General features: G+C 34.1%; 1 protein-coding gene across 2 annotated transcripts; it reads left to right on the top strand.

Moving 5' to 3' along the window:
* The first annotated feature begins 3,141 nt into the window (after nt 1-3,141).
* On the top strand, nt 3,142-11,799 carry LOC125794054 (uncharacterized). 2 transcript variants are annotated; one of them, XM_049473468.1, is made up of 7 exons: nt 3,142-3,321; nt 5,556-6,474; nt 6,848-6,944; nt 8,786-8,887; nt 9,081-9,256; nt 11,113-11,214; nt 11,314-11,799. In XM_049473468.1, the coding sequence occupies exons 2-7, from the start codon at nt 5,564-5,566 to the stop codon at nt 11,633-11,635; spliced, it is 1,710 nt and encodes a 569-aa protein (XP_049329425.1). In that variant the 5' UTR covers nt 3,142-3,321; nt 5,556-5,563; the 3' UTR covers nt 11,636-11,799. The 2 variants fall into 2 exon arrangements, with proteins under 2 accessions (XP_049329425.1, XP_049329424.1); XM_049473467.1 differs by lacking the exon at nt 3,142-3,321 and having other exon boundaries at nt 5,167-6,474.
* Nucleotides 11,800-12,138: the final 339 nt, after the last annotated feature.

Below are 12,138 nucleotides of genomic sequence, written 5' to 3'. Positions count from 1 at the left end.
ACTGGGAAAAGTGCATGTTTTTATTTTAAAGCAACGTTGTTGAAATGAGCTATTTCTTGCTTAATAGCCCCGACAGGTTGAGAGTGTAATTACTGCAGTTGAAAACCAATCCTGCATTGAGCTCCTTTTGTCTCAAAGCACACATTAATTTTATTTAGAGGAAAACAAAAGCTGCTTCTGAAGTGAAAGAAGCATGTGGACTGAGACAACCAAGTAATATTACAAGATATAACACAGCCTTTTCCTGTTTCCTCCATCAAAGTTCCTTAGTGCAGTTAGCAGCACACTGAGCCCAGAGTGGCAGAGATGCTATTCACCTTCTCTGTGAAGCATCAACATGATTCTGATGCTACGTGACATTCTGAAGATTTCTGTGTGGCTGTGATTTTGGAAGTGATTTCGATGAGCAGTCACCTTCTAAATCCAGACCAGTTCAAAACTAAAATGCTTCTTATGTTCAACTTAGTCTAGAAAAACACATCAGTATGTAAACTGGCATGGCTGCAAGGTGAATTCCTAGAGCGGGTTGAAGGTGCAATGTACTGTAGATTCACTAAGATGTGCATAGGAAAAAGAGTTGATCTCTTCATAATATTTCTGGTGCGTTGATTTAAGAGAATGCATATAGAGCTTTGAAAATCAGCCACTTTCTCATGTTACTGTAGAAAGATGTGAAAACTCTCAACATGTGTTCAGTAACAGAAACGATTAGATGATTTATAAGAGAAGATTGACTCCATGCATGTTTATCAATAATGATAAATAACAGCAACCATTAAAAACCTCTCCCAAGTTTATAATATCATTACTTTCTCACTACTTCAGTATCTGCGTAAAACTAATTAAATATGGTAGCGCTTGTGGCTTTATAAACCTTTTCCAATATTCAAATAAACCTGTAAACAATTAATCATTCATTGAACACTCATTTAGCATTTAGCTCACAGTTTCATTACAAAGACAATTCAATCACAAGCTGTATACTCTGCAAAATAAACAAGCTATATAAGTGCAAATTATCTTATATAAATAAAAAAGACAAAGCTGTATTCAAACATCTGTATGTATGTGGTTTAATGATTGATCTTTGCTCTGTGTTTGGAATGAATGGGGAGATATTTTAACAGCTGCAAAGAGTATAAACTTTATTCAGATAAGAAAGTTCTAATAAGAGCAAAAAGCTGTGAAACCTGTTCCAGAAACAGCAAATGATTAAACACATTATTCTGAATACTGTTTTTTTTTTCTTTTTGACCTGATTCTTGCAGGTTCTTAAAAAGTGTCTTAAGTTAAAATCAGAGTAAGCCTTAAATTGTCTTAAATTTACTGTAAAGTTTCTCTAGGTATTACATTTTCAGACTGTGCGTTTAATGCCGTTGGAAAAACACACACTACATAAGCGGTGAGCTAGCCAACATGTTAACATACTAACAGTAGCGGCAAGCTAGCTAACGTTATTGGGAGGGAACTAAGGTTAGCAGAGAGCTAGCTAACACTAGCAGCAAGCTAGTTAACACTAACTTTACTGGTGAGCTAGCTACATTACTGGGGAGAGAACTAATGTTAGCAGAGAGCTAGCTAATGTTATCGGCGAGCTAGCTAACACACTAAATTATTGGTGAACTAGCTACATTACTGGGGAGAGAACAAAGGTTAGCTGAGAGCTAGCTAACATGTTAACTGTAGTGGCGAGCTAGCAACATACTAACTTTAGCGGAGAGCTAGCTAACATGTTAACGTACTAACGTTAGTGGCGGGCTAGCTAACGTTACTGGGAAGAGAACTAATGTTAGCAGATAGTTAATAGCTAATAATACTGGAGAGCTAGCTAACTCTAGCAGCAAGCTAGCTTGAACAATTCCTCTTCTTTCCATATGTGCAGGAAGCTACACATATGCTCAATCTGAACAACATGCTTTTACTTTGTTGTGTTCTTTCATTATTCTTTATGTTTCCTACATTGCAGTACAGTGTGTTGTTTAATGTAATGCAACTACATTATGTAATGTAATGCTCTATTCTTCATCACAATGGAACAAAATTGAAGAATAAAAAAGAGAAAACAATTGGGAAATGTTACATTTTGATTTTTAATACAATACATTTTCTACAATATAAATTATGACAACATTTTTGGGTCTTAAATTATATTCATTGAGGCTGATAAAGATTTTTATCAAAAGTCATTTGACTTTTAAAATGGTGCAAGAACCTTGTATAATCTTCAGTAACGTGGAGTTTGATGATTGTGAGTAATCCACAGTTTGCTTTTGTTGCTTTTATCGTTTTGAAACGAACTCATTCAGAGTGGGGGTTTCATATAAGCTTGTTCAGAGTGGAGGTTCGGTGCTTTGTTGTAAACTAACTAATTTATTTTTTTTTTTTTACTGAAAAAATGTTATTGAGTAGAACAGTCAATTGATTAGAATCAGGCGTCACCATCACTACAGCATAGATATAGCCATTTTATTTCAGATTATATTTATGTTCAAACCCTCCAATGAATGAACCCAAACAAGTCTAATGATTTATACCAAATGATGATAATTTAACAATTTTTATAATGCAGAAGTACCTTTTTATAATGCAGAAATGTGAATTTCTTGTTAGATCTCAAATACTTAAACATGATTGTTTACAATTACGGTCAGTGCTGTAATTATTAGCGTTAAAGAAATTCAATTAAAATACTAAGTAAATGCTTATATTTAGCAAAATCTCCTGCAATAAATGACCTTGTTGGTTGGCTGGTGTCTGCTGCCACCAAGTGGACAGTTTAAAACTTCACATGTTGGAACATCTTTATTAAACTTTAAAAACAGAACACAAATAATTCTATTTATTTCAAAATTATCTTAATAATTTAAAGGGAAATTAAGAAATCAAAGTCAGAATAGTGTTTAATGGTGGTAAGGAAAGCAGAACATCTGAATTCCTAAAAGTTTCTCACAGACAGTTCTTACAGCAAATGGTGGTTAATACACATCCTGTGTGGACAACTAACCTCGAATACCTCCCAGAATTAACGGTGAAAGCAGTCGGAAAATGGACTAAAAATAATTGGCCATTTTTGATTTCCTGGGCTGTTTTACTAAAAGGCTACAGCAACTGGATCAAGGGTTATGTGCAGGATGTTGGCAGATGGGAGTTTTACTTACACAAAAGGGTTCTGAGGGCAGAAAGAAAACTGATTGGTTCAGAGAAACAACCAATCAATTTAAAGAAGAGGCGGGGGAAAAGGCAGGATCTGCTAAATGAAAAAAAAGACCGGGCAGTTGGATCCAGCCATCTTTGAGGAGTGAAAAATCACAGTTTTTGAAGGTAAGATGCTTTTATTTTTATTAAAATAATATTAATGTACTGAATAAGAGCTTTTTAAGTTAACTTGAAACAGTAGTGTGAATTTTCAGGCTAATTGGCTAGCAAGATTAGCACAGTATTTTCGATAGTCAGCTAGCCAAAAAATAGCAAAAGTAATTAAGTATTTTTTTTATTATTATTTTAAAGAGTTTATTTTGGGAACAGATATGCCTTATTAAATGAACTTAAAATAATAGTGTGCATTATTAGGCTACTGAGCCAGCTAACCTTGCTAGCTAGCAAGTTCAGATACTTAGGTTAGCTAATTAGCTCCATAGTTTAAAGTAGTTTTGATAAGGTCAGCTAGACATTTGTCAGCTATTAAACAATATTCAGTCTGATATAATCTACAATTATATGAAATGAGGGATAAAAATTGCATAGGGGTTGTTAATGTTAGTCAGATAATAGCAGTGTTCAACAGGCTTTAGCTAGCATGCTTGGTATATTTACTCTTGCTTACTTGGATGTGTAGTAGTGTATTAAGTCATACAAACACAACTTGAGAATGGAAAAGTTTTATACTGCTTTACAGGAATTGTAGAAATGTGTCTCGTGCTGTGTTATAAGCCACTGTAACGTTAATATATAGTTTTTTGCTGCTCTGGGGGCAGACGAATTGATCTATTGACATAAAAGACTCTATAACAGTGTTTTTTAACCTGTGGGCCGCACCCCCCAAGTGGGCTGCAGAGGTATTGCAAGCGGGCCATAGGGCAAAATTCTTTTTTTTTTGTTTGTTTGTTCCTATTTTGCAAAGTAAATATGATTTTCAAATATATAAATAGTTTAGCAAATGTAATTTATAATGTGATGTCAATTAGTACTGATGCACACATTGAATTGTTAAATATAACATAGGTGTACTATAACGCTGCTCTTAGGACAGCAGAACTTGGTTTTGTTTTAAATTATGAGTTACACAACTGCTTCCAATGTACTGTAAGTTTCGCCTTTATCATCCTGATTATCATCATGATTAATGTTGCATTTTGGGTTAGGAGGATTAAATCATATATTCACATAGGTTTGTTTAATTGAAGAATATCTGACTACATACAGCGTATTGCTGCTCTTGGAGCAGCAGAATTGAACCATTGGCATGATGACTGTTTCAGATGAGCATTTGAAATTCAGACACAGCATAATGCTGCTCTTGGGGCAGGAAAACTGAAACATGTACAAGATTAGTCTGTAGGGTTAGCATTACCACTTTATATAGAGGCTAACGCTGCTCTTGGGGCAGCAAAGCACTGGTTTAAAAATCAGAAGTAATTAACTATATGTTTGGGCTTTTTTATACTGATTAATTTTAATGCAGATTTTGGGTCTGTAAAATTGAGCAACACCAATATTAAATCCTGAAATTTAGCATGTTTATATTATATAAAGAATACTGCTACTCTTGGGTACAGGGTTATGTTCTGGGGGCAGCAGAACAGTAGTTGTAAAGGCGGCGGCAATGTACTATAAATTTGAACTGCATCTTACTGATTTATATTATTGTTCATTTTGGGTCAGTATAATTGATTCCTAGCCATATTTAGCAATAATATATTTTATACCAACTAGTGCTGCTCTTGGGGCAGCAGAACTGTTGTTTATTTGTGCAAATCATGTTAGATTAAAATGTTTTTAAGGCTGTAGGGTTGGCTTTAAACGTGTTGATTTAGATTATTGCTGCATTTTGGGTTAGGAGGATTAAATCATATATTCACATAGGTTTGTTTAATTGAAGAATATCTGACTACATACAGCGTGTTGCTGCTCTTGGAGCAGCAGAATTGAACCATTGGCAAAATGACTGTTTCAGATGAGCATTTGAAATTCAGACACAGCATAATGCTGCTCTTGGGGCAGGAAAACTGAAACATGTACAAGATTAGTCTGTAGGGTTAGCATTACCACTTTATATAGAGGCTAACGCTGCTCTTGGGGCAGCAAAGCACTGGTTTAAAAATCAGAAGTAATTAACTATATGTTTGAACTACATCTTATTGATTCATATTCATTGGGTCATAACTGAACCATGGTAATATCTATCAATAGTGTGTTTGGCTTTAAATCATGTGCTTTGCTACTGGCATAATGGCCAACCTTTTGTAAGAAAAAAAATGAAATGGGCACTGTAACTCCTGTATAGAAGTAATGGTACTATTTTTTTGTTTTCATGTTTTGTTTTGTTTTTTGTTTAGGAAAGAAAATGGAGAATATCTGGATTAAAGGTGTTAGACGAAAGCTGAAGAAGGTTACAGATCCTGATGTCATACAAGAAGTAGTTGTTTTTGACGAGCAATGGGACTTCATGAAATCTTATATCAAGAAATTGGAAGATGAAACTCAGAGCTACTTTAAATCTCCTGTATGTACTCACAAGAACTACTATTACTACGCATGTGAGCGGTCCAGCAAACCAACTGGAAAGAGCAAAGGAAAACCAACACAAACCAGGGCCAACTCTTGTGGGGCCTATGTGTCTTTTAGAATAATAAGAGATGCTGCATTTACAGGTGCTGTTGTGAACAAAATGTTAAAACACCATGGACATGATGTTGACATTCAAGAAGAGGGTGTAAAAAACCCTGTTGACCCAGAGCTACTAGGTTTCATTGAAATGTGGCTTGAGCAGGGACTGTCAGTTTCTGAAACACTTTTAAAGAGTGTTGATTGGGCAGAACGTCATGGACATGTAGACAAACACAATCGTCGTTATTATGTTACACCAGAAGACATAAGAACAATCAAAAAGAGCATAAATGCACTATTTTTTCCTGACGTGAATGATAGTGTCAGTGTGGATATTCTAGCCACATCAGAGCTGAAAGAAAACATTTCTTTTTATCAGCCTTTAAGTGAAGAAAATCCATTGATAATTGTAGTGCAGACTCCCTGGCAAAAAGAACTCCTGAAATTACATCCACATCCCATGATGTTCATGGACGCCACCTACAAAAGCATAACTTCGTATGGCTATGCATTCTATGCACTTCTTCTGAGCAACAGCATTGGTAGAGGAGTTCCATTTGCATACTTCATAGTCAGTGAGGAATCAGCAGCCACACTCTCTCTCTGTCTAGAAAAGCTTTCTAGCTCTAACCCTGGTTTTTATCCCAGGTTAGTATCCTATTGCTTTTGATCAGATTTTTCAGTTTATTGACCAGAGATATGTATTGTTATTTGCTAAAACTCCATTGAGGTTAACATTCATTTAAATGATGCATTTTTAGTGCTGTCAGAGTAAGTTATTTTTTTAAACATGAATAATTTTGCCAATTGTGGGGTATTTAACTTTTTTAACAGAGCCTAGTGACTTATTAGTGTTGTTTCACTTTTAGTTTTTGCATTTACTTTTGATATTTATGGTGATATATGTAAACTTGGCATGTCTACTGCGCAAAGGTTTATATATATATTGCTTTTCATTTATATTGAAATATGGATTAAATTTTGTATCCTCTCTCTCTATTCTCTTTTCATTCCTCTGTAGGTCAGTGATGGTTGACAAGGACCTAAAAGAGCTCAAGGCAATAGCACAGGTTTTTCCTTCAGCAAAGGTCCTCATATGCTGGTTTCATGTTCTGCAGGTACACATTAGAAAACATTTGGATGGCAACGGCTACTGACATTCAGAAAGTTTTGCATGAAATTGTATGTATATATTACTATTATCATTACTGATAATTTAATTCTCTAATAAACTAGTAGGAATATTTTATTACAACACCAATTTCAATGAAGTTGGATGTTGTGTAGAACATATATAAAAACAATACAATGATTTGCAAATCCTTTTTAACCTACATTCAATACGCTACAAAAAACAAAACGGATACATTCTTTTTTAAATATATATATTTACTCATTTTGAATTTGATGCTGCAACATGTTCCAAATAAGAGTTGGGAAAGGGACATGTTTACCACTGTGTTACATCACCTTTCCTTTAAAAACACTCAGTAAGCATTTGGAAACTGAGGACAATAATAGTTAAATCTTTGTAGGTGTAATTCTTTCCCATTTTTGCTTGATGTACAATTTCAGCTGTTCAACAGTCTGGGGTCTACATTGTTGTATTTAGTGCTTTAAAATGTGCCACACATTTTCAATGGGAGACGGGTCTGGACTGCAGGCAGGCCAGTCTATTACCCGCACTCTTTTACTATGAAGCCATGCTGTTGTAACATGTGCAGAATGTGGCTCTGCATTGTCTTTCTGTAAAAAGCAGGATGTCCCTGAAAAATATATCGCTTGGATGGCAGCTCCAAAACCTGTATGTACCTTTCAGCTTTAATGGAGCTTTAGATATGTGCAGATTACCCATGCACTTTTGTCGTTTTGGGCCTTGTCACTTACTTGCAGGGATTTCTCCAGATTTTCTGAATCATTTGATGATATCATGGGCTGTTGATAAAATCCCTTTGCAATTTCATATTGAGAAACATTCTTAAACTGTTGGACTGTTAGATCATGAACCTTGCTTGTGAACAACTAAGCATTTCAGGGATGATCCCTTTATAACTAATTATGACACTCATCTGTTTCCAGTTAACCTGTTCACCTGTTTTTTTGAGCATTCCTTAGTTTTCCCAGTCTTTTGTTGCCCCTTTTTTGGAAAGTGTTGCAGCCATCAAATGAGTGAATATGTAAAAAACAATGAAGTTTATCTGTTTAAACATTTCATATTTCATTTCTGTTTAAACATTTCAACTTGAGTTTGTAGTGTATTAAGTTGAATATAGTTTGAAAAGACTTTGCAATCATTGTATTATGTTTTTATTTATGTTTTACACAACGCCCCAACTTCATTGGAATGGGATTTATATAAGAGAGCAGCATATTTAATTACTCTTTAAGACATATTTGAGTATTGTAGAATCTCCTGAAAATAGCCTCCGGTTTGTGTGCTCATCTTCTATAATAGTTTTGTAATGTTTAGGTAAATAAAGGTGCAGCTATACTAAATTAGTCTAGTTGTGTAAGAGATGTACAGTGTTACAACATCTGTTACTGACTGAGGCTCATTACAGGGAGATTTTAAGTCTATACCCGCTATTTATTAAATTATTTGCCCCTCAGCTAATTCATTTAAATTGTACAATTTAAAATACTTTCTCAACAGAAAGTGATGAATGTGATTAAGTTCAAATAATTTAGATTAATTAATCAGTAAGCGTGTAGTTACATCTAGAAAAGGAGAACAGTTTGTGTATGATGGCTTTTTCAAATACCTAAATAATTTGGATAAATTTAGTCCATTACCCTACCCATATAATGGATCCATCCAGGTGTGGTTTAGATCTGTGTGGATGCCTGGTTTAGGGTATTCACTACAATATGCATACAAGAAATGCATTGTTTTACTATTTAAAAAAATGATATAAATATTGATCATTCAATATTTTTTTAAATTTAATTTACCAAATAGGCAGTACACAGGTGGTTGGTAAAGAGAGATGGAGGAAACCTTCCAGTGGACCAAAGAAACATGGTCATTCAGGCAATGGCAGCAATGAAGGTGTGCCTAACGGTAAGATGTACTTTTGTACTTGATATAAGTAGTTAAATATTTGAATAAAATTCTTTTCACATTATTCATCTCTTGTTTGTAAAATAAAGTTTGTCTTCAGATTTACTTAGATGCCCTTTAACTTATTAAAACTTTTACATTGAATGTTTTGCAAGATTGTACCTATTATAATATGTGTTCCTGTGTTTTTCAGGAAGAGGAGTTCATCAACACAGCCGACGTAAAATGCAAGGAGCTGGATTCCTACCTTGGCAGTTCACATGTAACCGCCTACTTGAAGCCTCAGTGGATTTCTTGTGGACAGCTGTGGTCCAATTTTGGCAGGTCATTCAGTCATGAGAACAGTGAAACCAACAACAAAGCAGAAAGGTACAGAGTTGTATATTGGTTTATTTATTGCAATAATTTGCTATTTTAATCACTTTATACTGATAGAGCCTGCTTCTACAAATTTTATGGTATATTAGTAATGGCAATACTTATTGTAAAATTTGACAACAATTAGTATTGGCTCACTAAAACATGCTGCTCTTAAAAACAGCATATGTCATAATGTTGTCTTTACGCATTGCTGTGGTCTGATATTTATATACACACATAATTTTATGGAAATGTAGTGATACCTATTTTTCAGAGACAGAATGAGTGTACAACATACATCTCTAATAGAAAAAAAAAATGTTTAGACAAAGTAAAAATATGAATTGTATATTAGAATTTTACTTTGTCTGATATTAAAATTAGCTTGTTAATCTGAAAAAGGTAAGCATGACAAAAAAAGCAAAACCAAAAGAAATCTGTAAGTGGCAAATACTTTTTTCCCAGCACTATATGTTGCACCCTCATTCTGCTTCAAAAAGAACAGGGGTTGGTTTCCCGAAAGCTTCGTAACGCTAAGAACTTCGTTAACTCGTACTTAAGATTGATCGTTAATTAAAGAGTGTTTCCCAAACCGGTGCGTAACTAAAGTACTACGTAAACTCGCTCGCAGATTAACGAGTAACCTGACCCAGTCGTTATTCATAACATTCTACTTAAAGGGGAATCTATTATATTATATTATATTATATTATATTATAATGCCAACTGTAGCTTGTAGTCTAACTGGGCATATTGGAATTGAACAATTACACACATAAATAAATTAGTAAAATACAGATTAGCAATGTTAGAGTTCTTGATATTAATGCAGCAATTAATGCAACCAATTAATTCCTGCAGATGATGCTCACGGTCTAAGAAAAGCTGCTGTATCCAAGTCTGTGCATTCTGTATCGTGGCGGTTACTGTGGCATACACGCTCCTATACATAATTCCCACCAGGCCGGGAATTACAGCACAACTAAATATATTTCCATTATCTAGTAAACAAAAAGGTATATGGCCTTCACAATCTCCTGACCTAAACCTGATGAACTGAGATGGTGATTTGAGGTGAGCTGGAGCTCAGCAGCGACTATTGTTCAGCACCTCCAGGAACTCCAGGAGACGCTGAGAAAACTATATTTATATAATAAATAATAATTATGCTATATAAATCTAATATAGTGTATATATATATATATATATATATATATATATATATATATATATATATATATATATATGTGTGTGTTAATTTATTTATTTACAGGAATAAATATATAGAGACATATACACATATAGACATACAGGAACATATGTATACGTATTATAATATTATTTTATTATTACTATCATTATTATTAATAATAATAAATCAATTAACATTAATAATATGAATTAATATAATATATATTTATGTAATACATATTAATAATAGTAAACAAGTTTAATGTTTTAAAATAGATTTGATTTTTGATTATTCATTATTCATATGTATCTTTAGGAGTATTTTTTCAATGCCAAAGTACATCTAAATTAAAATTTCAGAATATGTATAATGTTGACGATTACAACACATTTCTACGTTTTTAGGGTGTAATAGTGAATAAATACTGGATATTTGGCAGTGTTGAATCAATGTTTTTGGTTCGACTGAGACTTCTTTAAACTTGTTTGTTAATTTTCACTTTGTGAAGCTCTTTGGGAAACACTCGGAGAACTGGCTTGTTCTTTACTCACGTCATTCGTTATTCACTAAGACTGATCGTTTTCGGGAAACCCACCCCAGTTCAATAAAGTTTTTGAAAACCATTTCAAAAAACACACCTTTAATCAACACTTCTTTTATGTTTCTTACATAGATTCTTCCTTACAATTAAATATCAGTTTCTAAAGGGAAACACAAACCGGCGGATTGATCAGCTGCTTCGCTTGCTGTGTGGAGATCTCCAGAAATATTATTGGTAATTAAACTATTCTATTATTTTATTATTTTCTGTTCTTTATTACTTTTTTCACACATTTCCATATGTAATGACTGATTCTGTCTGTGTTATTTTAAGTTACATGGAAGACTTGGCAGAAATTGGACGGATCAAGGGAGCCAACACTGAAGACTTTTCTAATGCTGTCAAAAGTATGATTGAGAAAGGGCTTGATTCAAAATGTACAATTAATGAAAATGGAACATGTGTTGTTCCACCTGATACAGGTGCACAGAATAACACAGTTGATTTGGTGATGGTTAAATGTGACTGCAGAAGATCCAAAAGTGGTGCCATGTGTAAACACATTGTTTTCTCAAAAACAGTTGCACAGCAACAAGGAATAGACATTCAGGACATCAGGAATTCTGTTGCTAAAAAAATAATTAGCAGTCATTAATACTTTTCAGATGAGGAAACCCTCACAGTCTTTCACAGTGATGGGAGTTCAGGAACTATAAATCACAGAAGTTCAAACTTGTGTACATGTGTAGCAAATAGTTATGGTGAGAAATGTGTCTGTGTTTTGGTTCGTAGCATCCTCTTCTTGGCGCAGACACCTTGTGAGCACAAAACACCCATGATAAAGTCAAAGGCTGACTTGCAGACCATGCTAACAGACCTTATTAAATGGAGTCAATCAGACAAGTACACTAAGAATGAAGAACTGTACAAGACAGTCGAGAGGGCACATAAGCTTGTTTTTTCAAACTTTTGTAGTCTGTCTAGAAAAAGAAGAACAACAGCACTACATGCCTATCGGCAAAGGATAAAGAAAGCACAAAAAGCTGTCACTATGAATTACATTTGTAAACGGAAAAGCAGAGGGAAAAAAAAAAAAATTTGTAAAATTGAGCTAAATGTAAAAAGAGTTTTCTCCATCTTCAAGCTGCTCTTTAGGAG

This window comes from Astyanax mexicanus, unplaced genomic scaffold (assembly GCF_023375975.1).
Source record: "Astyanax mexicanus isolate ESR-SI-001 unplaced genomic scaffold, AstMex3_surface scaffold_38, whole genome shotgun sequence".
Classification (NCBI taxonomy): domain Eukaryota; kingdom Metazoa; phylum Chordata; class Actinopteri; order Characiformes; family Acestrorhamphidae; genus Astyanax; species Astyanax mexicanus.
Note: the sequence above shows the minus strand (reverse complement) of the source record. Positions and strands in the feature narration are given on the sequence as shown.

Excerpts from the sequence above, each read along its gene's own strand:
- LOC125794054 (XM_049473467.1), top strand. The coding sequence starts at position 5,531 with ATGTTTTGTTTTGTTTTTTGTTTAGGAAAGAAAATGGAGAATATCTGG. Across the intron at positions 6,475-6,847 it reads AACCCTGGTTTTTATCCCAG|GTCAGTGATGGTTGACAAGG; the intron begins GTTAGTATCCTA and ends ATTCCTCTGTAG. Across the intron at positions 11,215-11,313 it reads GATCTCCAGAAATATTATTG|TTACATGGAAGACTTGGCAG; the intron begins GTAATTAAACTA and ends TGTTATTTTAAG.